Source organism: Notamacropus eugenii, chromosome 3, assembly GCF_028372415.1.
Source record: "Notamacropus eugenii isolate mMacEug1 chromosome 3, mMacEug1.pri_v2, whole genome shotgun sequence".
NCBI classification, from domain to species: Eukaryota; Metazoa; Chordata; class Mammalia; order Diprotodontia; family Macropodidae; genus Notamacropus; species Notamacropus eugenii.
In genome coordinates this window covers 489,077,966-489,103,181 of record NC_092874.1, presented here as the reverse complement: position 1 = coordinate 489,103,181, position 25,216 = coordinate 489,077,966, and the positions used below count along the sequence as shown (strand labels likewise).

At 52.1% G+C, this 25,216-nt stretch overlaps 1 protein-coding gene across 5 annotated transcripts in view; it reads right to left on the bottom strand.

The window, feature by feature from the left end:
* Positions 1 to 21,304, bottom strand: part of VPS50 (VPS50 subunit of EARP/GARPII complex) — a 54,456-nt gene extending 33,152 nt beyond the window's left edge. The window contains exons 1-12 of one of the 5 annotated variants that reach the window (XR_011964867.1): positions 21,109 to 21,299; positions 20,739 to 20,807; positions 16,031 to 16,153; positions 12,899 to 12,970; positions 12,024 to 12,077; positions 11,197 to 11,267; positions 10,654 to 10,771; positions 10,541 to 10,576; positions 9,800 to 9,882; positions 6,609 to 6,651; positions 5,389 to 5,487; positions 5,105 to 5,245 (exon numbers count right to left, since the gene is read on the bottom strand). Coding sequence is in view for 4 of the 5 variants with exons in the window: in XM_072599300.1 (XP_072455401.1) it covers positions 5,105 to 5,245; positions 5,389 to 5,487; positions 6,609 to 6,651; positions 9,800 to 9,882; positions 10,541 to 10,576; positions 10,654 to 10,771; positions 11,197 to 11,267; positions 12,024 to 12,077; positions 12,899 to 12,970; positions 16,031 to 16,153; positions 20,739 to 20,807; positions 21,109 to 21,141 (942 nt within the window). In the remaining variant the exon portion in view is untranslated. Of the gene's footprint in view, positions 1 to 5,104; positions 5,246 to 5,388; positions 5,488 to 6,608; positions 6,652 to 9,799; positions 9,883 to 10,540; positions 10,577 to 10,653; positions 10,772 to 11,196; positions 11,268 to 12,023; positions 12,078 to 12,898; positions 12,971 to 16,030; positions 16,154 to 20,738; positions 20,808 to 21,108 lie in introns of those variants that run through there. The other 4 variants (XM_072599300.1, XM_072599303.1, XM_072599301.1 and 1 more) reach the window with 4 other exon arrangements.
* Positions 21,305 to 25,216: the final 3,912 nt, after the last annotated feature.

The window sequence follows — 25,216 nt, the reverse complement described above, 5'->3', positions numbered from 1 at the left end:
CATCTTCCATCTCAGAAAATACTCATAGCAAGATTCCTAGGTTAGAACCACATGAAACAGAGGCTCTGTCTGCAATTTGTAATCCTAGCTTTTGTCATTTTGTTTTACTTAAATGTCAAACTTATAAAAAACTAGGAAAGCGACCAATGCCTGGGTCAAGACCCCAAAAGACATCCTGGCCATCTCAATGTGCAAGGAAAACCAGAGTGAAGAGAAATGAAAGAAGAACCAGGACAGGGACCCACAGGAGAACCCAGGGCTTTTATCTTCTCCAGGTTCCAAGGCTGTGGTGAACACCTGGCAAGGTCAAAGCCTCCAAAGACTCAACAGCAGACACGACCACTTTCACAGGCAGGGATCAAAACCCTACAAGAAGCCTGAGCCATACAATAAGGCTATATCTCCATTCTGAGAAAGAGGAAGCAAAAAACACCATAGGTATCTGCATCATCAGGCAACCACGTCTAACACTGTCCATTGGGATGAAATGGATGTGTGCCTCCCAGGCACACAGAGCTGGGTCTTCACAGACAGGTCACTGAGTCCAATTCTCATTCTCAAAGAAGGAAAACTGAGACTCAAAGACAAATGTTACAGGTCTGCTTTTCATATTCTTAATCAGATGATGTTCTCAGCTCACCTGCAAGTCTTCATCAGGGACCAGGAGAAGTCACAAAGACAGACTAAGGGCCCTGGCTCAGTGCAAACAAATAAACAAACAACATGGTAGGACCTTGGAACAACCAACAGAGAGTGGAGGGAATCCTGAAGGAGAAAGAAAGAAGCTGCTGAGGACAGACTGTCCACCTTCCTCCACTGACCAAATCTTCCTCCAAATGCTAGTTCTCACCCACTTGCCACCCTGGGCTTCCAGTCTTGGAACATGTTCCATAAAAGGGCCCCTTTCTAAAAGTTACATTCAGTAAAGGGCAGTGGAAAGATAGATTAAAAGTTAACAGGAAAGTGAATAATCTAATCCTAAAGAATGAGCAGGTCAAAGAACAAAACACAGAAACAATCAACAATTTCATCAAAGAGAATGACGACAATGAGACCACGTAACAAAACTGATGGGACGCAGTCCAAGCGCTCCTGAGGGGAATTTTATATCTCTGAACTCTGACATCAATAAAATAGAGAAAGAGCACGTCAATGAACTGGACACGCAACTAAGAAAAACCAGAAAGAGAACCCCCAATTAAACACCAAATGAGAAATCCTAAAACTAAAGGTGAGATTAATAAACCTGAAAGAAAACTATTGAGCTAATAAATAAAACTAGGAGCTGGTCTTATGAAAAAAAAAAACAATCAGATAAACCACTGGTTAATTTGATTTTTAAAAAAGAAAGAAAAAACCAAATTACCAATATCAAAAGATGAAAAAGGTGAATTCACCACCACAAAGAGGAAATTAAAGCAAATATTATTATTGCCCAATTATATGTCAATAAATCTGACAATCTAAGCAAAACTGAACATGAATTGCCCAAATTAAAAGAAGAAACAGAATACTTAAATAACCCCATCTCAGATTTAAAAAAAAAAAAAAAGGAAAGAGTTACCAATGAACTCCCTAAGAGAAAAATTTCCAGGCCCAGATGGAGTCACAAGAGAATTCTACTAAACATTTAAAGATCAATTAATTCTAATACTATGTAAAATATTTGGAAAAATAGGCAGAGTCCTGCCAAATTTCTTTTATGACACAGATATGGGGCTGATACCAAAACCAGGTAGAGATAAAACAGAAAAAAAGAAAACTCTAAATTAATTTCCCTAATGAATACTGATACAAAAAATTTCAATAAAATACTAGGCAAGGAGATTACAGCAATGTATCACAAGGATCATACGCTATGAGTAGGTGAGATTTATACCGGAAATGCAGGGATTTAATATTAGGAGAACTATGAGTATAAATGACTATATCAGTAGCAAAATCAACAGAAATCAAACGATTATTTTGATAGATGCAAAAAAAGCTTCTGACAAAATACAGCACCCATTCCTATTAAAAACGCTAGAGAGCATAGGAATAAATGGAGCTTTCTTTAAAAGCATAAGTAATATCTAAAACTATCAGCAAGCATTATCTGAAATGGGAATAAGCCCATCATCACTACCATTATTCAATACTGTACTAGAAATGCTCGCTACAGCAATAAAAGAAGAAAAAAGGACTGAAAAAATATAATAGACAGTAAGGAAAAACACTCTCACTCTACCCAGATGACATGAGGACGTGCTTAGAGAATGATAGAGAATCAACAAAAAACTAGCTGAAATAATAACGTGAGCAAAGTTGCAGGATATAAAGTAAACCCACATGAATAATCAGCATAACCAACAAAGCCCAGGAGCAAGAGACAGAGATATTCCATTGAAAATAACAGTAAACAATATAAAATACTTGGGAATCTACAAGAGGACAAACCCAGAAACCGTATGAACACAATGAAAAAACAATTTTCACACAAATAAAGGCAGATCTAAATAACTGGGAAAATATTCATTGCTCATGGATAGGCTGAGCCAAGATCATTAAAATGACAATTCTACCTAAATTAATTTACTTATTCAGTGCCATACCAATGGCTACCAAAAAATTATTTTATAGAGCTTTACAGAGCTAGAAAAAAACCATTACAAAATTCATCTGGAGGAACAAAAGGTCAAGAATGTCAAGGGAATTAATGGGGAAAAAAATATGAATGGAAGTGGCCTGACTGTACCGGATCTCAAACAATATCATAAAGAGATAATCGTTAAAACAATCCGGTACTGGCTAAAAAACAGATAAGTGGATCAGGGGAATAGATCAAGTACGTGAGAAACAGTACTGGATGACCAGAGCAAAACTAAAGACTCCAACTTCCGGGTTAAGAACTCAATTTTGATAAGAACTGCTGGGAAAACTGGAAAACAGTATGGCAAAAATTAGGTATAGACCAACATCTCACACCATATCAAGATAAGGTCAAAATGGGTAAATGATTTACAAATAAAGGGTGAAACCACAAGCAAATTAGGAGAGCAAGGAATAGTTTACCAGTCAGATCCATGAAGATGGGGAAAAGTTGTGATCAAACAAGAGACAGAATTACAACTGGCAAAATGATTAATTTTGATGATATTAAATTAAAGAGGTTTCGCACAGACAAAACTAATACAACCAAGACTAGAAGAAAAGCAGAGATGAGAAACAATTTTTATAGCAAGTGTCTTTTATGGCCTCACTTCTCAAATACATAGAGAAGTGAGTCCAATTTATAAGAATACAAGTCATTTCCCAATGGTCAAAGGATATGAACAGACAGTTTTCAGATGATGAGATTAAAGCTATCTATAGTCATAAAAAATGCTCCAAATCACTATTGTAGAGAAATGCAAATTAAAACAACTCTAAGGCACCACCTCCCACCTATCAGAATGGCGAATATGACAGAAAAGGAAAATGATAAATGTTGGAGAAGATATGGGAAAACTGGAACACTAATCATGGTTGGCAGAGCTGTGAACTGATCCAACCATTCTGGAGAGCAATTTGGAACTATGCCCAAAGGGCTATAAAACTGTGCATAACCTATGATCCAGTGATATCCCAAAAGAGAGCCTCCTTCTACCAAAGAAATGACAAAAACAAGATACCCAGGAGGGGAAAGCAGAGCTACCGCCAAACTGTCCCATTGCTAGGAAAGCCACACAATGAAACACTTCTCTAGGTTGGGAAAGGTGACCCACAGCTAAGAGTGAGATGAAGCAGAGCTTCCCACAACACCCATGACACTCACCACAAGGCTCCTCTTCCTTCTAGGTCAGGGAAGATCAGGGGAGAGATCTCTGACCTGGAGGGCCACGTGCACCTCTTCCTTTCCCACCATCCCCTCCTGTGCACACTGGTACCCACCCCTTCTGCTTTCTCCAATTTTCAACCTCCTTAGAGATGATGGTTCCTTCCTACTGAGGCTCCCCCACTCATAAAAAAAATGATCCCTTGGCTCCTCATGACCTCAAATCTCGCCTGCCTTTCATAGATTAATGCCTCACTGCCTACAACAGGCACCTCCCCTTTCTTCTCACTCTTCCTAATCCTTTACAGTCTGGCCCCCACCCAGAGTGCCCAGTGATCCCTTAATTACCAAATCCAATGGCCTCTTCTTGGTCCTCCTTCTCCTGGACCTCTCGGCAGCCTTGGATACCGTGGGTTACTCCTCTTCCATAATACTCTCTTCTCCCTCGGTTTTTGGGACACCCTTTTCTCTCTCTCCTGGTTCTCCTCCCTCTCTGACTGCCCTTCTTGGTCTCCTTGGTTGGATCCTCACTCAGGTCATGGATGTCCCCCAAGGCTTTCATCTAGACCCTCTTCTACTGCACTCTATGCCCTCCAATGGATTTAATAATCATCTCTCTGCAGATGACATCAAGCTCAGCGTTGCAGAGATTGAAGAATTTGGGAGTCAGGAAGACCTGAGTTTGAATCCAGCTGTGTGACCCTGGTCAAGTCACTTGACCCAGTTTGTCTCAGTTTCCTGCAGGAAGGCAGGGCTTAGAAATCCAATTTTATTTATCACATCTGCCTGCCCACCACGGCCCAGAGGAGTCCAGGCAGCCATCAGACAAGAGGTGAGCAAGCCTGAGCCAGGTGCACACTCACTGGGGGAGCAGCAGCGTTCCAGGCTTGGAAAAGGAGGTGACCATGCACCAGGTGAAGGCCAGACCCGCTGTCCATGCCCTTGGTCCCACTCCTCCCTTCTTCCTCAGCACAGTGGTCCTCAATCAGGCCCACTCTCACATCTTCAGCCCTTCCTCATCTCCGGGCTATGGCCCTATGGCCCACAGACACATTTGACTCTCTTGACCATCCTTAGAAAGCATCTCCACTAGCTATTATCCAATCTCCTGCCTTCCTCTCCCTGCCAAGCATCTAGAAAAGGATTTTGAAAGGCTTCTCGTGGGCCAGCTCTGGGATAGGTAAACGGGCCACTAGGCTCCTCTTTGCTCACACTTCCCATCTTCTCTCTCCCTCTCTCATCCACCCAGCTCACACTCGCTCACCATACCCTTCCCTGCAAGCTCCCCTTTTACTGCTCATCACCACATACCGTGCAGAGGTCCTTGTACTGAAGCTTCTGGAACTTGGTGTCTGTGTTGCCTGCGCACAGCTCCACGTAGCCCAGGACTACCTGGAACACGGTATTGTGGATGGCCTGCGTAAAGTGCATGTGCAGCTGGTCCATTGCGGTCTGCAAGGCACAAGAACCATGTCATTTGGCTGGCCAGCTGCCCACAGGCTGTGCATGCACATGTGCATGCACACACATGCGCACACACACAAATACATGCACATACACATAGACCCATCGCTCTGGGCAGCCCCCAGACACACCTGCGTCTTTCCCAGGAGCCTGTAGGCCTGCTGCACCTTGGTGTAGTGGGCAACATCAAAGTTCTTGCAGATTTTGGAGAGTGCCACGTCCAGCTGCTCCTAAACAGGAGCACACACGAGCAGGGGCTGGTAAGAAGTACCCAGTGGGATGCCCACAGGATGAGTGGGACTGGCCTTAGACACACCAAGCAGGAGGAAAGACCCACCAGCCCTGGAGCCCTACTGCCTGAATTCACATCCTGGGCTGCATGGTCTTGGGTAAACTACTTCCTCCCCTCTGTAAAATAATGGCTTAGACAAGCAAGCCCCTACGCTCCCTTCTGGGGCCAGAAAGCCCAGAATTCATTGAAGACAGATTCTTAGTAACTAAGTAACTCCCAGAGCCCACAGCCTGCAGGGGCCTGAAAGCCCAGTCCCTGATAACGGACCCGCCGCATCAAGGGGAGGCCACAGAGAGCTGTGGCCACAACTTCCCACAGTTGGGCTGGCTCTGCTGGCCTCAGAGCATCCATGAACTCTCACTTAAAGCAGGTTTCTCTCCTGCAGTGGGAGACAGGGCAAAATGCCCTGGTGGCAAACACGTTTCCCAGATTAGCCTTTCTGGGAGGGGGGAGGGATCACTGCGGGGCTGGTCCTCCGTGCTTGGGTCCAAAACAGACCCCAGCCTCAGGAAGACCAGTCTCAGCTCCCAAAGGGGACATAAGCCCAGCCAACGTCAAGGTCCCCCATCAACACCCTCCCTGAACATGTCAGGAAAGGAGCATGGGCAAGCCCAGGGGGTAAGCCTGTGGCCCCCCTGTGGCCTCCAATTGTCCGGCTGGCCAGGGCCACAGTGCTGCTGTGTGATGCTATAAGGCTGTAAGGCTGGGTTGTGTTAGAACAGATCAAGCTGCATTGTGCTGAGCTCTACAGTGCTGGATTTGGTTGTATGGGATTGTGTTGTGCTGCGTTACGTTGGACTGTTGTGTTGGGCTGTGTTGTATTGTGCTAGCCTGTTGTGTGGTGCTGCTGTGTGGTGACACAGCGCTGCATCGTGTTGTGCTCACCTTGGGGGTGAGGGGGAGCCCCACCCAAGAGGCCGCACCACTTCCCAGAAGCACAGATCACAGCAAGGACTCAGAGGCCAGGACAGCTCCCCCAACCCCCAGGTTCTGGGCCCCTGACCACATATCCATTTCACCCCCCACTCTGGCCTTCTCCCAAGCCCAGGCCCTCCTCACCTCAATCTGCTCCAGGGTGTCCTGCAGCTTGGAGTCCAGCTCGCTGTTGGACAAGGGGAGACATCTCAGAGCTCTGCTCAGCACAGCCCCTCCCAAGGAAGGAAGGACACAATGGGACCCCTGCCTGACATGGGAAGGTGGCACCTCCAGAGGCATGAGATCCCTGCCTTGCTCCTAGTCACAGGCTAGGGAATGCCACAGGCATGGAAGACTGAACCCCACCATCCTGATAGTTCTGGCATGTGGGGCAGCTGGATTGAACCTTTATCCTTCCTCCTCTGAGCCCTTCCTAGAGGGGACAGCTCAGTGCGGGGAGGAGAGGGAAGGAAGACTGGAAATTGGAGGTGCCTTCCTTCATGTCAAAGCTTGCAGACACTTTCCACACCTCTGAGACAGTCCAGGGAGCTGGACTGGGCAAGCCTCCTACAGAGGTCTACTGGATGCCTTCACCTCAATGTGTCCAAAGCAACCGTTCTCTTTCCCTCTGAAAGCTCCTCCCCCTAGGGGCACAACTAAGGAGTCACCTCCCCACCCAGATCTAAGACAGAGCTAAGGCCTGTCAACGTGACCTCTGGAGCAATCCCCCAATTCTCCTCCTTCTCTCCTCTGACATTGCCCCCACCCTGGCACGGTTCCTCATCACCTCACAGCCATAGTGGGGAGTCTCCTCCCTCATTCTCTGCCGACTGCAGGTCTGATCACCCCAATCCAATCAAACTCTAGCCCTGCCACCTCAACAAGCTCCAGGGGCTCCCTATGGCCTCCAGGAGCAAATCCAAAATGCTCCTCTGGGCACCCCAAAGCCCTGGATGACTCAGTGCCCCCACTTCCTCCAGGCTTCGTACACACACTCTTCGGTCCGGAGACCTTGGCCCCCACCTCTACTCTGAGCCTTCTGTCTGGATGCCCCCTAGGCTTGGCATACTGTCCCCATTCTGCTCTGACCAGTGACCTCACCAGAATCCCACCCCTGCCAGGAAGCCTTCCCTGTCCCAAATTCTAGGGCCTCCTTCCTGTTAATTCTTTCCTGTTCAGCCTATCTGTAGCTTATTTTGCACACTGTCTCCCCCATTATGCTGCTGCTCCTGGAGAAGAATGGCTGGTTTATGCCTTTTTCTCTACCCCCAGCACTGAGCAAAGGGCCTGGCACACAGTAGGTGCTTAGTAATCCATTGACTGATCGAAGAGTATCTCAGAGGTCCCCAAACCATGACTTCAAAAGTCTTTTCTAGAGTTTGGGAAAGGCACTAAAATTACTGAGGTACCTCTTGGCAAAATGCCAGATCTCAGTGGTACCTATACAGGACACAGGACAAGCAAGTTTCCCCACTCTTTCTCAAAGAATCTTGGGGTATTCATTCCCCAAGTTCCAAAATCATTCATTCCACAAGTTCCCCTCATCGAAAAACAGTGAGCATGATAACAGTAGCCAGCCAGGAGTCTCTATTTAGCAGACAGGACCTCCTCCCCCCCTCCCTCCTGCCCCTGGTTGGCACCCCCAAAGGTCTGTGTGGGCAGAGAAGCAAGCAACTCAGCACAGGGGAGCAAGCCCCAAACCCTCTTTCCTGGAAAAGCAGCCACTGGGCCACGTTCCTTTGTCTGGGGCCCTGCTGGACAAGACCGCAGGCTGGGACTATGAAGACAAAACTGAACTCCCCATTTCACAGAATGAGTCCTAATGAAACACTGGGCTAGATAGTTGCATTTTTAAATGATAAAAAAAATCTGATTCAAGTTGGGAAACAAAAGTGTGCCACCTCATCTGTGACAATGACTTTCTGGCAGGAAAGATATGAAATGGTCAAAGTGTCCAGATCCAGTGGAACAAAGTACAGGCTGTGGAGTCTGAGGATCAGGATTCAAATCCTGCCTCTAACTTTGCCTTTCGAGGCACCTCAGTTTCCTCCCCTGTCAAATGAAGGTGAAGTCCCAAGTGGTCTCTGAGCTCCCTCCCACTTCTCAAGGTCTAGATCCAATTGGTGAACTGAAAATGCTGCCTCTACATTCCTCAGCTGACAAATGGTCAAAGGATATGAATAAGCAGTTTTCAGATGAAGAAACCCAAATCTCTAGTCGTATGAAAAAATACTCTACCTCACTATTGACTAGAGATGCAAATTAAAACTGCGCTGAGGTACCACCTCACTCCTATCAGATGAGTGAATATTACAGAAAATGAAAGTATCAAATATTGGAGAGGACATGGGAAAACTGGGACACTGATGCATTGTTGGTGGAATGGTGAGCTGATCCAACCATTCTGGAGAGCAATCTGGAACAATGTCCAAAGGGCTATCAAATCGTACATGCCCTTTGGTCCAGCAATAGTACTGCTAGGTCTGTATCCCAAAGACCAAAAGAAAAAGGGACAAGGACCTGTATGTACAAAAATATTTACAGTAGCTCTTTTTGTGGTGGCTAAGAGTTAGAAATCAAAGGGGTGTACATCAACGGGGGAAGGGCTCAGCAAGCTGTGGTATCTGATTGTACTGGAATATCGCTGTGCTCGAAGAAACAGCAAGCAGGGTGATTTCAGAAAAACCAGGAGAGATTTACTTGCATTGATGCAAAGTGCAGTAAGCAGGACCAGGAAAACGTTGGACACAGTGCCAGACATGTTGTTCAATGAAGAACTGTGAATGACTTAGCTACCCTTAGCTATACAATGATCCAGGACAATCCCAAAGACTCATGATGGAGACTATCGCCTCCAGAGAAAGACGGAACAGAGTCCGCACGCAGACCAAAGCTGCCCTCTCCTTTACTTGATTTTCCTTGTTTTTTATTTTTTGTCTGTGCTTTTTTTCCACAACATGACTAACACGGAAATATGTTTTGCATGACTGCACCTGTACAACCTACATCAAACTGCTTACCTTCCCAAGGGGGAGAAAGGGTGAGTTGAAACAGAGACAATTTGGAACTCAAAATTTTTTTAAAATGTTAAAAAACTGTTTACATGTAATTGGGGGAAAAAAATAAAACCCTCTACAATGCAGTAAAAAAAAAATGCTGCCCATAAGGAAAGAGGCAGGGCTGCCTCTTCCAAGAGATCCTTCCTTGGGCACCATGGCAGACAGGGTGGGTTTGGGGGAGGTAGGTATAGGTGCCTGGTCTTTCCAACACACTCTACACTTGTGGAAATGCCCCAACGACCCACCTTGCCCACTTGGGGCCACTAGCTCCCATACCTGATACAGCTGTAATGTCGGAAAGTGCTGGCTGCCTGCTGACATTCAAGGCAGAGCTGGATAGCTCCAGGATAATCTTCTTCCTTGGGGAGGAACAAACACAGGCACAGCATTTGTGTGGGGACAGGGAGACATTGGGGAGACAAGGGAGGTTGGAGAGAGAACAGAGGCACCATGGGACAGGTGCTAGCTAGGAGAAGGGGCATGTCCCAACTGGGGAGCATGACCCCAGGTCTGGGGGCTATTTGTGGGGGACCCAGAGCAGAAGGGGAAGCAGAACGGGAAAATGAGGCAGGCTAGGGCATGGACTTGTTTCTGAGAAGACAGAACATTAGGGAATAACCATGAGGGGGCAGTGACCCAGCCAATTCTGTGACCAGGGAACAGGGTCTCTACCACCACAGCACCTACTGAGGCAGGTTCTGCAGGACAAGACCACCAAGGTCTTCAAAAAAACTCATCTTAATGTACAATGAAAATGCACAGCCCTCAGTAGGTGCCTCAGTTTCCCCAGTCACATGGGTACCAGGGCCAGCTATGGGCATTGTCGCTGCCATGAGCAGCCAGACAGGGCAGGTCCCAAGGACTTGTACTAGGCCATCAGGAGGAGGGCTCTCAGCAGCACCTAGCGGAAAATGAGAGACCACCTATGGAGAGACCTCTGCTCTGGGGCTCACTCCACACACATATTGGGGGGCAGGGGCTCAGTGGTGTCCTATGACCCTCAAAACCCTCACTGACCTCCAGCATCTCACTCAAGCGCACGTCCGTTCTTTGCTGCAAAAACAAACAGCAGTAGTGAGATGGTGGCCCAAGAGCAGCCCAACAGCCACACCTTGAACCCCCAGACCCACCAGTGTTTTTATAGTCCTCAAGGACTTCAGCAGGCCAACCAGCAGCTGGCGCTTCCGCTGGTTCGCGAGAAGGCCCAAACTGGCCTGAGTAAAACCCTCCTTTGCGATATTCAGGTGCCTGCAAGAAGAAAGAACAAAGATATAGGCCAGGCTAAACCAGGCCCCCAGCTCCAGACTTTGTGATGTGAGCGAGACCAGTGTCAATCCCAGGAAACAACCGTCAACATGAAGTAGGGAGCTAGTTCATGGGCACTGGGCACTGCCCAGGAGGGGCCACGGAGCCCAGGGGCAACACAGCCTGACCCAGGGGTAGGCCACATGGAGCATGCCCCAAGGAAGCTCCCGGAGGTAACTGTGGGAAGGCCATGGAGGAGGCCAGAAAACAGGAAGGCCTGTGCTATGCTCCCAGTCTCCTAGGTGCACCCCAGACCAGCTCTGTAAAAAAGTGGCCTCTAAAGCAGGGACCCCAGATGATATGCATCTGTCCAAGGAGGACACAAGAAACCCTTAGGCTCCCTGTAAAGCTACAGCAGTGCAACCCACCTTCTTCCATTGCTGCAGATGACAGTAGCCAGCTGAAGGCCTGTCTGCAGAGAGGTTACTCTCTCGAGCTCCTGTGGGGAGGTACATGGGGGTCACTGCCTGTCTCTGGCTCCTCTCTGGCCAACAGCTCTAATGGGCCGACAGTCATGAGGAACATGCTGAGCAAATTTCAAAGATGGCCGCTCACCCAGCAGCCCATGAGGGGCCCCCATGGGGCCCCCATGAACCCCAGGATTCACATTCCTAATCAAGGAGGCCATGTCCTTCCAGGCTGACAAGCGGAGACCCCACTGTCTGAGGAAGGCAGGTAGCCTGTGCTGCCTCCAATTTAAGGACTGCCTCCCTGATGAAAAGAAAAAATGACCCAAGTCCCACTCCAAGGCCCACCTGACAAATGAGCCCTGCCAGCCACTGGCCCAGCCAGGCCTGGACAGCCAAGAGGCCTCACCCTCTGGATTTAGAGTCAGACTGCCCTGTGATGGCCCAGGCCCAAGTACTTATGGAGGAGCAGCCACCAAAAAACATACCCTAAAGCTTTCAGGAAAAAACACCCCAGCGTAGACACGGCTTAAAGACCTTCAAACCAAATCAATAAAATAAATTAAAAAAATAAAAAAAGATCTTTTCACCATGACAAGCTCAGAACTAGAATCATCAAGTTCCCCGTCACAACACTCTGAGACAGAGTGAAAAGAGGATGCCTGATCCTGCTGATAGCAAAGCCAGGACCTCCCAGGCCCACCCAGCCCACCTTGGTCTCACCCTGGAGACCCCACTCCTGAAGCACCGCCCCCACCAGCCCCCAAGGTTCTCCAAGGACCTCCTACCTTGACATAAGCTGGCTGCTTTTCAAGGATCAAATCTGCGACTTTCTTAGAGACCTGCTCAAGCAAAGACAGACAGACAGACATGGAGAGCCGACATCAAGGATAGTCTTTCAATACAAGACCAGCCTCTTCTTTCACACCCACCCTCCCCCTCACCGCCACCCTCACCCTGCAAGACCCTTCCCCAAGGTCACCCTGCCAAGTTGAAAAGGCTTTCCAGACTGTTCTCATGCATGGCTGCCACCAAGGACCAGGGGAGCCCAGTGTCAGGAAACGGCCCTCCCTCCTCCTTCCAGGCCCCACCACCCCCTGACCACCAGCAGAGGATTTGGGGACCAATGAATGAGAGAAGGGCTCCCACCAAGTGAGCCATGGTGCAATGAAAGCAACAAGCTAAGACCCAGGAAGCCCCACTCAGCCTCTACATCTCACTGCACTCCCCTGGGCCTCAGTTTCCTCATCTATAAAATCAGCGGCTTGGACTCAATGCCAGGATCCATTAGAAATGAGAAATCCTGGAGTTCAGACTTCTCATGTTACAGGGGAGGAAACTGAGGCATAAAGCCATGAAGGCCTTGGCCTCATCAAATCAGCCCTCTGGTGAAACGCCTGGACTAGACTCTGGGTCCACGCTGGCCCAACTATGGCCAAGAAGGTCCCTGGACACAAGGAACAAGTGACCCCAGAAGCCTGGATGAAACCCTGCCCACCTCAGGGTTCAGGGCAGAAGCTGCATCAAGGTGAAAGGCACCACTCTGAGTCTTTCCATCCCTCCCTGAAGCCGAAGTCAGAGCTGTGCCTAGCATGACCCACCTCGGCCTGCCCCATCTCCCCCAGGCCAGCCCCAGAAGTCAGCAGTCATTCTCTATACTTACAGCAGCCTGCTGCTGTTTCAGCTTGTCTCTGTACGCTTCCAATTCTTGCAAATTGAGGACAGGAGGAAGCTTCTGTGGGCAAAACCACCAATGGGGATGAACCAATGTTGGTTTGGGGATCAATGGTCAGCAGAGCCATGTACGCCTTCCAAATGAACCGCATGCACACCCCGCCCCCCCCCCCCAGTGGATCAAGCCTAGCTCAGGTTCCCCAGCCCCCTGCTCAGTCTCTCATCAGCCTTCTCTCACTGCTGACTGCCCTTGCACCATGCTTAATCTCCTTCAAATTCATGTTCCTCTCGATCCTGAGCGGCTGACACCCCAGCCCCGCAGTGCCCCAATGCCTCCTGTTCTCCTGTCTCCTGTTCTTTAACAAAAGAAAGCAAGGCCACACACCATATTACCCCATGCAGTGGTGTCACTAAAATGGGGAGGCTCAGATTCAAACTCTACCACAGATAACTCTTACTCCATGACCTTGGGCAGTCTAAGCCTCAGTTTCCTCATCTATAAAATGGGGAGGGGGGGGAAGGAGGTAGTGTTAGGTGGATTCTAAGGTCTTTCCATTACATTCTCAGGGTCAGAGATTTAAAGCTGAAAGGCCTCTCAGAATCCAGCCCCTTCACTTTACAAATAAGGAAACTGAGGCCCAGGGAGGTGGACCTGACCAGAATTATTGAGCTATGAAGGGAGCCCAGGCATCCAAAGTTTTCTGCCTTCAGGAGTGATGGGCTAAGCTCTTTATCAATGCCTATCCGCCCACCCTGACCCATCCCCATCAGCAGCGACCCAATGATCGTCCCTTCTCTTACTTATATTAATCAGTCCCAACCTATTGGGGGCTGAACTTTCAGGCTAGAAACAGCCCAGGACCTCTCCCACCCTGGAAAACCTTTCCTTGACTTTGCTACCATCATAGTTCACATTTACAGAGCCAGGCTCCCCAAGCCAGGCCTCACACTGAGACTTGATAAATATTATCTCACTTGATCCTCATCACAACCCTAGGAGATCAGTGCTGTTATTAATCCCATTGTACCGATGATGAAACTAGGACAGTTAGAGGTTAAATGACCCAGGGTCACCCAGCTAGGAAGTACCTGAGGCCAAATTTGAACTCAGCTCTCCCTGACTCCAGGCCCAGCACTCTGTGCTATGATATTTCTTAGCTGCCATCCCATTGATCTCCACCACTCACTGCCAAACCCCTAGAAAGAATCTGGGAGAACAGTCAATGCCTTTCCTGCCTCAAAGACTATCTCTGCCCCTTGTGACTGAGCCTCCTGCCTGACACTGCCTTCTCCAAAGGCGAAGCCTGATAAGCACACAATGGAATTCCTTCATCACCTTTCCCATAAACCCTCTGACCTTGCTGTCGAGGGCATCCCCATCCTCCGAGTGCCTCAGGCTCCCAACCTAGGAAACATCCTGAGTCAACTCCTCCTGGTCTACCCCACCCCCTTCTGATAGGGTACCAAGGCCTGTTCATTTCACTGGAACAGTATCTCTGGTAGATTTCACCTAGTCACCGTCTTTGGACAATTTCATCATGGCAGCATCTCTACTCAATTTCTCCTCCGCGGCATCTCTGGCTGCCGCTCCTCTGCAGCATCTCCAGGCTGGCCACTCCTCTGCAGCATTCTGGCCAGCCGCTCCTCTGGAGCATCTCTAGAGCATCTCTGGCCAGCTGCTCCTCTGCAGCATGTCTGGCCAGCCGCTCCTCTGGAGCATCTCTAGAGCATCTCTGGCCAGCTGCTCCTCTGCAGCGTGTCCAGCTGGCCACTCCTCTAGAGCATCTCTAGGGCATCTCCAGCCGGCCGCTCCTCTGCAGCGTGTCTGGCCGGCCGCTCCTCTGGAGCATCTCTAGGGCGTCTCCGGCCAGCTGCTCCACTGCAGCATCTCTGGCCGGCTGCTCCTCTAGAGCATCTCTAGAGCGTCTCCAGCTGGCCACTCCTCTGCAGCATCTCTGGCCGGCTGCTGCTCTGCAGCGTCTCCAGGCCGGTCGCTCCTCTGCAGCGTCTCCAGCCAGACGCTCCTCTAGAACATCTCTAGAGCCTCTCCAGCAGGCCGCTCCTCTAGAGCATCTCTAGGGCATCTCCAGGCCGGCCGCTCCTCTGCAGCATCTCTAGGGCGTCTCCGGCCAGCTGCTCCACTGCAGCATCTCTGGCCGGCTGCTCCTCTAGAGCATCTCTAGAGCGTCTCCAGCTGGCTACTCCTCTGCAGCATCTCTGGCCGGCTGCTGCTCTGCAGCATCTCTGGCCGGCTGCTCCTCTAGAGCATCTCCAGCCAGCCACTCCTCTGCAGCGTCTCTGGCCAGCCGCTCCTCTGCAGCGTCTCCGGCCAGCCACTCCTCTAGAGCATCTCTAGAGCATCTCCAGCCGGCCGTTCCTCTGGAGCACTGAAGAGCCTCTTGGTGGAGGACAGTCTGCCTCAAGTTTCTCCCCACTCCACTCTATGCTCCATTCAGCCACCAAAGTGATTTTTCTAAAATGTAGGTCTAATCATGTCACTCCTCCCTACTCAACAAACTCCCTATGGCCTCCAGGATCAAATACAAAATGCTGTTTGGCATTCAAAGCCCTTTATTACCTAGTTCCCCTCCTTCCTTTCTAGTCTCCTTACCCCTCACTGTACTTCACATATTCTATCATTCAACTACACTGGTCTTCTTCCTGTTCCTCACTCCATCTCCCATCTCCATGCCTTTGCACTGGCTATGCCCCATGCCTAGAACGCTTTCCCTTCCTTCACCTCTACAGCCAGGTTTCCTTCAAATCCCACTTTCTGTAGGAGGCCTTTCCCAGTCCCTCTACTCCCCCACTGCTAGTACTGTCCCTCTGACTGAACCTCTATCACTGAGCAGACTGCCTTGCCAACAGCAGTCTGGACCAAACTCCCTCCTTTGTAAAATGGATGGCTGGGCCCAGGTCTCCTCACAGGTCCTTTTTCGGTTCCCCACCAGGTCAGAAAACTCAGATTTTGGTCAGAGCCATAGCTGCCACCGCCCCTGCCCCCAAAGCAGCACTGAAACCCTTCCTCCCACCAGTGTCCACTGCAGGTATGGCCCCGGAGCCCTGCGGCCCCCCTGAAGGCCTCTGCCCTCACCATCCCTGCAGAAGCCACAGCCCTTACCTCCATCTCATACTTCACAATATCAAACGAGTCGGGCGAGAAGTAGACATCCTCGATGCTGTTGATGATTTCTTGTTGGGCCTGGGGGTCAATGGGCTGTTCCCGAAGCTCTCGCGATTCCTCCTTTAAAAAAAACCACAAAGCCAGGGTGACCACAAGCGCAGCCAAAGCCTGACTAACCAATGAGTCACTCCAGGGGCCGACCCTCACTCCCCTCAATGACAGACACCAAGAGGCCTCCGGGTCAACCCAGGTGACCCCAGAAGCCCTAGAGCTTGGGAGCCTGGCCCAGAGGCTAGCTCCATGTGCTACAGGCCACTTACACCACCAACAGCCACCCACTGACCACTGGATACAGCCCCTTTCCAGCTTGCCAAGTCACATCCTTTGTTTCTAATGGTACAAAATGAGCAACCCCCCATAGGCCCCTGCATGAGCAACACTAACACGGCCTCTTGGTGGACCCCCAAGTCCCTCCCTCCGGCCCCAGAACACCCTGGGTTTGTTTTCTATATGTCCTGCATGCACTTATTATACACCTGCTATTTCCTCCCCAACAGAAGGGCAGCTCCCAGAGGGAGGGCCAATTTCGTCTTCATTTCTGTCTCACACCCAGCACATTCATGTCCCCATCTGGATCTTCAACTAGAAAAGAGTCTGATGGCCCAGGAGACCTTGCCAGCTCTAAGGCTGTGACCTGGTGGCCTCTGACCCAGCTGCGAGGAAGCCTGTGGCAGAGACTGGCAGGCTCCCTGCCCAGTTCTGCTCTTGTCACCAGCACAAATCCCTGGGGAAACAGACTCCACAGACTTTCTGCCTAAGTCATCTCTAATTAAAATACACAAAAATAAAATGGCCGATTAAAAAGCCACTGTTGTCACTGCACAGCCCTCATTCATTCTGCTCCGTGCGCATAACAGACTCTTTGTGACAAAGGAACAGAGGAATAGGGAGGCACAGAAATTTAATAAATCACAGATATACAGAACAGCCAGGACTTATGATGACCTTCCATAGGCCTAGCACTATGCCTGGAACAAAATTCCAAGAGAATCTCCTAAGGGCTCCCCACAATTTAATTGAGGAGACAGTATGCACAGGTTCATGCAAGTCAGAGAAAGTGGTGCATGTGTGCATCAATGTGCTGTTTGTGTATGTGCATGTGGCAGCATGTATGTGTGTATACATGTGTGCATGTGTGTGTGCATGCTGGGGAGGTCAAACAGGAAAGGCCTCCCACCACCCTGGCTCCAGAGCTGGTCTCCAACAGGCAGAAGAGAGGAAGGAGGGCCTTCTGGGAATGAGGAACACTGTTGGTGCAAAGGACCACAGGTGGGAGACGAGGTGCACCAGGTGTGAGGAACAGTGAGAAGGCACATGTGCCTGAGAGCACAGAGGGAACAATCGAGGCTGGATGGGGCTAGGTCAAACGCCACTGAGGAAGGTCATGGTCAGTGCGCTCTGGAGGAGGAGCCCCTCAATGAGGACACAGGGGAGAGGCTCACAGCCTGAGGGATGTTAGGGAGGGAGCTCCTGGACGGCGGGTGCCCTGTGTGCAGCAGGCAGGCACAGGTCAGTGTCTTCCTGCCGCAACCCACCAGGGTCTGCCAATCACAAAACTCCATCCTCAGAGCACTTCTGAAAACTAAGTTTAACTTTTTAACAAACTCATGACAGCCTTTAAAATGACATTCAGAATGGGTACCAGGAACGTCACGATACTCAGATGCCGAACCTCCCACAGCTCTGCGGGGACGGACTCGGAACCAAACGTGGGGAGGATCTAGAAGCAGAGGGAGCCGTCAAGTGGGAGAAACTCGGACCAGAGTTCTCTGCGAAAGCTCTGATTTCGGCGGGCCGCAGAACTGACTAGAACCTCCCGCCCACTGAGAGCCAATACCTAGCAGGTACATGGGCCAGGCACGGGCTGTTCTCAAAAGGGAGATGATCATGTGGAAACACCTGACATACGGGCAAGGCTCCCTGTCTCTGGGAGGGGGGACAGAATCTGGAATCCAAAATTTAAAAAATAAACGTACAAAATTGTTCTTACATGGGATTGGGGAAAAATACATTGTGTTATATAGAAATGTAAACTCGTAACAGCAACATGAAAAATGCTCCAAACCATCAGAATGAAGAGAACGGCGCACCTGGGGCTTCACCTTGCACCCAGCACATGGCTGGGGTTTGGGGGCAAGCATTTATAGAGCGCATTCTGGGCACCAGACACATGGTAAGCGCTTTACATGCATGAGCCTCACAACACCCTGGAAGGGCAGTGCTGTTATCACTCCCATTTTACAGGTGAGAAGACTGAGGCAGATGAAGGTGAAGCAACCCAGTAGGTAAGCGTATGAGGCTGGATTTGAACTCGGGGTTTCCTGGGTCCAGCACCTGCTCTCCGTGAGGTGTGGCGCCCTCTAGCGCTCGTGATTATTTTTTCTCTTTTCTTTTTTAATCTTTCAACTAAGGCTATTGGTTGGCTGGTTCTCTGGGAGAACTTGGGGAAACTGATATAAAAAACCCAAAGGCACCAATGAAAACACACACAAATAAACACAAAACTGTTCCATCACTTCAGCCACGTCTGACTCTCGTGACCCTCTTTGGGGGTTTCTCGGCAGAGATGCATTTTACAGATCAGGAAACTGAGGCAAACAGGGTCACCCCGCTAGGAAGTATCTGAGGCCACGTCCTAACTCGAGGCCTGGTGCCCCACACACCAGCGGCCTTCCTCTTCCCTGACAGACAGGAGGAAGGACGATCAGACAGAGAACTCTCCACGTCAGGGCAGGCTCTCAGAGACAGAGCCCACGCGCAGACACGCACCAGCACACGGGCAGAGGCCACACACGCTGGCCTGTCGCTGTCACCAGGCCGCCCCAGTAAATCTGGGGGAGGAGCCTTTGCCATTCCCAACCCCAGAGGAAGGGGCCAAGGGGGCTCAACGGCCATGGACAAGCTTCCGTGCCCCAGGCCCGCCAGGCTCTCAACGGCCCTGGGGTGGCTCCAGGGCTGGTCCGGACCCCCGGGGAGCAAGGTCCAGAGGAGAAGTCCATGGCCAGCCTGCTGTCAGGACTCCAGCCTCAGGGCCATGCTGTGAGAGGCCCACAGTCACGCGCACACATACACGCACAAACATGCATGCACATCTACACTGTACACGTGCACAAGCATGCACACATGTGCGGGCACATGCACACTGCACACGTGCACGCACAAACATGCACACATGTGCATGTGCATCTACATTGTACATGTACACAAACATGCACACATGTGCGGGCACATGCACACTACACACAAACATGCACACATGTGCATGCGCATCTACATTGTACATGTACACAAACATGCACACATGTGCGGGCACATGCACACTACACACAAACATGCACACATGTGCGCGCGCATGCACACTACACACAAACATGCACACATGTGCGGGCACATGCACACTACACACAAACATGCACAAACATGCACACATGTGCGGGCACATGCACACTACACACAAACATGCACACATGTGCACGCACATGCACACTGCACACATGCACGCCCAAACATGCACACATGTGCATGTGCATCTACATTGTACATGTACACAAACATGCACACATGTGCGGGCACATGCACACTACACACAAACATGCACACATGTGCATGCGCATCTACATTGTACATGTACACAAACATGCACACATGTGCGGGCACATGCACACTACACACAAACATGCACACATGTGCGCGCACATGCACACTACACACAAACATGCACACATGTGCGGGCACATGCACACTACACACAAACATGCACAAACATGCACACATGTGCGCGCACATGCACACTACACACAAACATGCACACATGTGCGGGCACATGCACACTACACACAAACATGCACAAACATGCACACATGTGCGGGCACATGCACACTACACACAAACATGCACACATGTGCACGCACATGCACACTGCACACATGCACGCCCAAACATGCACACATGTGCATGTGCATCTACATTGTACATGTACACAAACATGCACACATGTGCGGGCACATGCACACTACACACAAACATGCACACATGTGCATGCGCATCTACATTGTACATGTACACAAACATGCACACATGTGCGGGCACATGCACACTACACACAAACATGCACACATGTGCGCGCACATGCACACTACACACAAACATGCACACATGTGCGGGCACATGCACACTACACACAAACATGCACACATGTGCATGCACATGCACACTGCACACATGCACGCCCAAACATGCACGCATGTGCATGCACATCTACACTGTACACTGCACAAGCATGCACACGTGTGCGGGCACACACACGTACAAACACGTGCATGTGCGCACGCACACGTATGTACAAACATGCACTCACACGCACAAACGCACTGCACACAAGCACACGCGCGCACACACGTGCAGCGCACGCAGAACTAAAGCCAACCAAGAGGGAAAGTGGGGCGCAGGCACGAAGGGGAGCCCAGCTCGAGCCCCGCCCCCAGGCTCCACCCTCAGGGTCCCAGGGCCGTGTGCCTCCCCCAGGGCCCCGAGGCTTCCCCCCTGCTAACATGGGGAAGGAGCCTGGCGCACAATGGGCGCGTTCCTCCACCCACCGGGGAGAGGGCGAGGGAGGGTGCCCCGGGCGGGGGCCCCGCGACGTTACCTTGCTGGGCAGCCGGAGATGCTCCACCGGGCTCAGGTCACTGACGCTGTCCTGCGGGCTCTTGAGACCCTGGAACGAAGACCGAGGCTCGATCCGACCTGCGGCCTCGCGGCGGCTCCCCCCCACCCCTTGGTCTGGGTCCTCCGGGGCATGCTCGCGGCAGCCCCGGGGGGGAACTGAGGCAGGCGGGGTCTGGCATCCCTGGAAAATTGGAGCGCGAGGCCCTGAGAGGACCAGGAGCCAGGGCGGGGCCGGAAGCCCGCAGAGTCCACAGCGTGGACCTCCGCGCCTTTGCCCAGGCGGGTCCTCCCTCCGTCTTCGGTCCCCTCCGCACCCGCCGCCCAACCCTCCCCCGCCCCCCACGACTCACCTGGCGGGCCATGAGAGACTTGATCTTCTGCATGGTGGGGGCGGGGGGCAGGGAAGGAGAGGGAGGAGGCTCCGCGGTCCGAGGTCAGGGTGGGGGAGGGGGGAGACACCTGGGGCGGGTACTCAGGTCCGGCCCGCACCCGCCTCAGCCCGAGCCGCACCAGGAAGCCATGGTGGACGCTCACGTGACCCGCAGCGAAGGCGCGGGCATGCTGGGAAGCGTAGTTCTCACCCAGGCACGTGGGACGTGAGCCGGAAGTGTAATTCCCGAGCTCGAACTACAACTCCCAAGAGGCATCACGGGAGGGGCGAAGCCAGGGCCCCCGGGAGGGAGGAGCCGGAGGGTTGGGGGAGGGGGCCCGTGGGCTACGCCAAGAGGATAAGGCCCAGGAGGAGGCGGGGCCAGGGTATGAGTGCTGCGACCTGAAGTGGGGGCGGGGCATAAGCATCGGAGAGTTCGGAGAATGGAGAGCCAGGGAAAAGAGGCGGGACCACAGCAGAGCGAGGCCGGAGGGCGCCGTGGGCGGGGCGGGGGCGGGGCGACGCCCCGTGCCTGGGGTGCGGCTGGGTGTGGGAGGGCGCCACCTGGGGGCCGGGTTGGAGGTGTGAGGAGTGAGGGGAGCCTGTCTGACCTGCACCGAGGGGACAGCCCCGGACACTCGAACCCGGAGCCTGGGCTCCTGGGTTACTGTCACCGGGAGGTCAAAGGGCAACTCCACGTTGGCGACCCCTCCCCGCCCTGCCCCGCCCACCCGAAAGGGCGCGCACGCGCACGGGCACACACAGACACACAGGAGCACATGCACACAGAGACACACGCACACACATAGACACACAGGTGCACACACAGACACACACACAGACACACAGGAGCACACGCACACACAGGCACACACACAGGAGCACACACACAGACACACACGCACACACAGACACACACAGACACACACAGGCACACACACACAGGAGCACATGCACACATAGACACACGCACACACATAGACACACAGGTGCACACACAGACACACACACAGACACACAGGAGCACACGCACACACAGGCACACACACAGGAGCACACACACAGACACACACGCACACACAGACACACACAGACACACACAGGCACACACACACAGGAGCACACGCACACACAGACACACATGGGCGCACACACAGGCACACACACACAGACACACACGCGCACACACAGGCACACACACAGGAGCACATGCACACATAGACACACGCACACACAGACACACATGGGCGCACACACAGACACACACACAGACACACAGGAGCACACGCACACACAGGCACACATGGGCACACACACACAGACACACACGCGCACACACAGGCACACACACAGGAGCACATGCACACATAGACACACGCACACACATAGACACACAGGCACACACACAGGAGCACACACACAGACACACACGCACACACAGACACACATGGGCGCACACACAGACACACACACAGACACACAGGAGCACACGCACACACAGGCACACATGGGCACACACACACAGACACACACGCGCACACACAGGCACACACACAGGAGCACATGCACACATAGACACACGCACACACATAGACACACAGGTGCACACACAGACACACACACAGACACACAGGAGCACACGCACACACAGGCACACACACAGGAGCACACACACAGACACACACGCACACACAGACACACATGGGCGCACACACAGACACACACACAGACACACAGGAGCACACGCACACACAGGCACACATGGGCACACACACACAGACACACACGCGCACACACAGGCACACACACAGGAGCACATGCACACATAGACACACGCACACACATAGACACACAGGTGCACACACAGACACACACACAGACACACAGGAGCACACGCACACACAGGCACACACACAGGAGCACACACACAGACACACACGCACACACAGACACACACAGACACACACAGGCACACACACACAGGAGCACACGCACACACAGACACACATGGGCGCACACACAGGCACACACAGGCACACACACAGACACACACACGCACACACATAGACACACAGGTGCACACACACAGACACACACACAGGAGCACATGCACACAGAGACACACACACGCACACACACAGACACACACACGCACACACATAGACACACAGGTGCACACACACAGGTGCACACACACACAGGAGCACACACACAGACACACACGCACACACAGACACACATGGGCGCACACACAGACACACACACAGACACACAGGAGCACACGCACACACAGGCACACATGGGCACACACACACAGACACACACGCGCACACACAGGCACACACACAGGAGCACATGCACACATAGACACACGCACACACATAGACACACAGGCACACACACAGGAGCACACACACAGACACACACGCACACACAGACACACATGGGCGCACACACAGACACACACACAGACACACAGGAGCACACGCACACACAGGCACACATGGGCACACACACACAGACACACACGCGCACACACAGGCACACACACAGGAGCACATGCACACATAGACACACGCACACACATAGACACACAGGCACACACACAGGAGCACACACACAGACACACACGCACACACAGACACACATGGGCGCACACACAGACACACACACAGACACACAGGAGCACACGCACACACAGGCACACACGGGCACACACACACAGACACACACGCGCACACACAGGCACACACACAGGAGCACATGCACACATAGACACACGCACACACATAGACACACAGGTGCACACACAGACACACACACAGACACACAGGAGCACACGCACACACAGGCACACACACAGGAGCACACACACAGACACACACGCACACACAGACACACATGGGCGCACACACAGACACACACACAGACACACAGGAGCACACGCACACACAGGCACACATGGGCACACACACACAGACACACACGCGCACACACAGGAGCACATGCACACATAGACACACGCACACACATAGACACACAGGTGCACACACAGACACACACACAGACACACAGGAGCACACGCACACACAGGCACACACACAGGAGCACACACACAGACACACATGCACACACACAGACACACAGGTGCACACACACAGACACACACACAGGAGCACACGCACACACAGACACACATGGGCGCACACACACAGACACACACAGGCACACACACAGACACACACACGCACACACATAGACACACAGGTGCACACACACAGACACACACACAGGAGCACATGCACACAGAGACACACACACGCACACACACAGACACACACACGCACACACATAGACACACAGGTGCACACACACAGGTGCACACACACACAGGAGCACACACACAGACACACACACGCACACACATAGACACACAGGTGCACACACACGCACACACACACAGGCACACACACAGGAGCACACGCACACACAGGCACACACACACAGGAGCACTCGCACACGCACACACACCCAGGGCAGACAGTCCTGTCCAGACAGCGCTTCACACACACCCCAGGTCACTGCCCACTCGGCCTGGGCCCGAGGGGCCTCCTCACGCTGACTACCCACTTCCAGGACCTCACTTTCTGGGCCAGAGATCTGGGCCCCCAAGGCCCGGGTCCCCTTTCCAGGATGTGGGTATCCACTGTCTCCCAGCCCCAGGCCTGGAACTGAGCCCACAAATAAGGCTCTTCAAATGGTTGGGGTGTTCACACAAACCATCCCCCCCAGCACCATCCAGCCCCCCCCCCCCCACCAGGCCGGCAGTGCCCTTGACAAAGACAACCGATGACCATTTATCAAGAGCCTCCTACGTGCCAGGCTCTGGGACACCTAAAGAGAATGCACAGCCAACACTCCCATCCATAGGCACAACCTCCCGCAGTCCTGGGCCTAGGCCAGGCTCTCTTCCAGCCCCTGCACCGCTGCCTCCGGCCCCTCATGGCCCCCCGGCTGGGGCCCAGGGCAGACTGACACCCTCCTCAGGAGCCATGGGACTCAGAAAACCACAAGGTGGCCCAATGGGG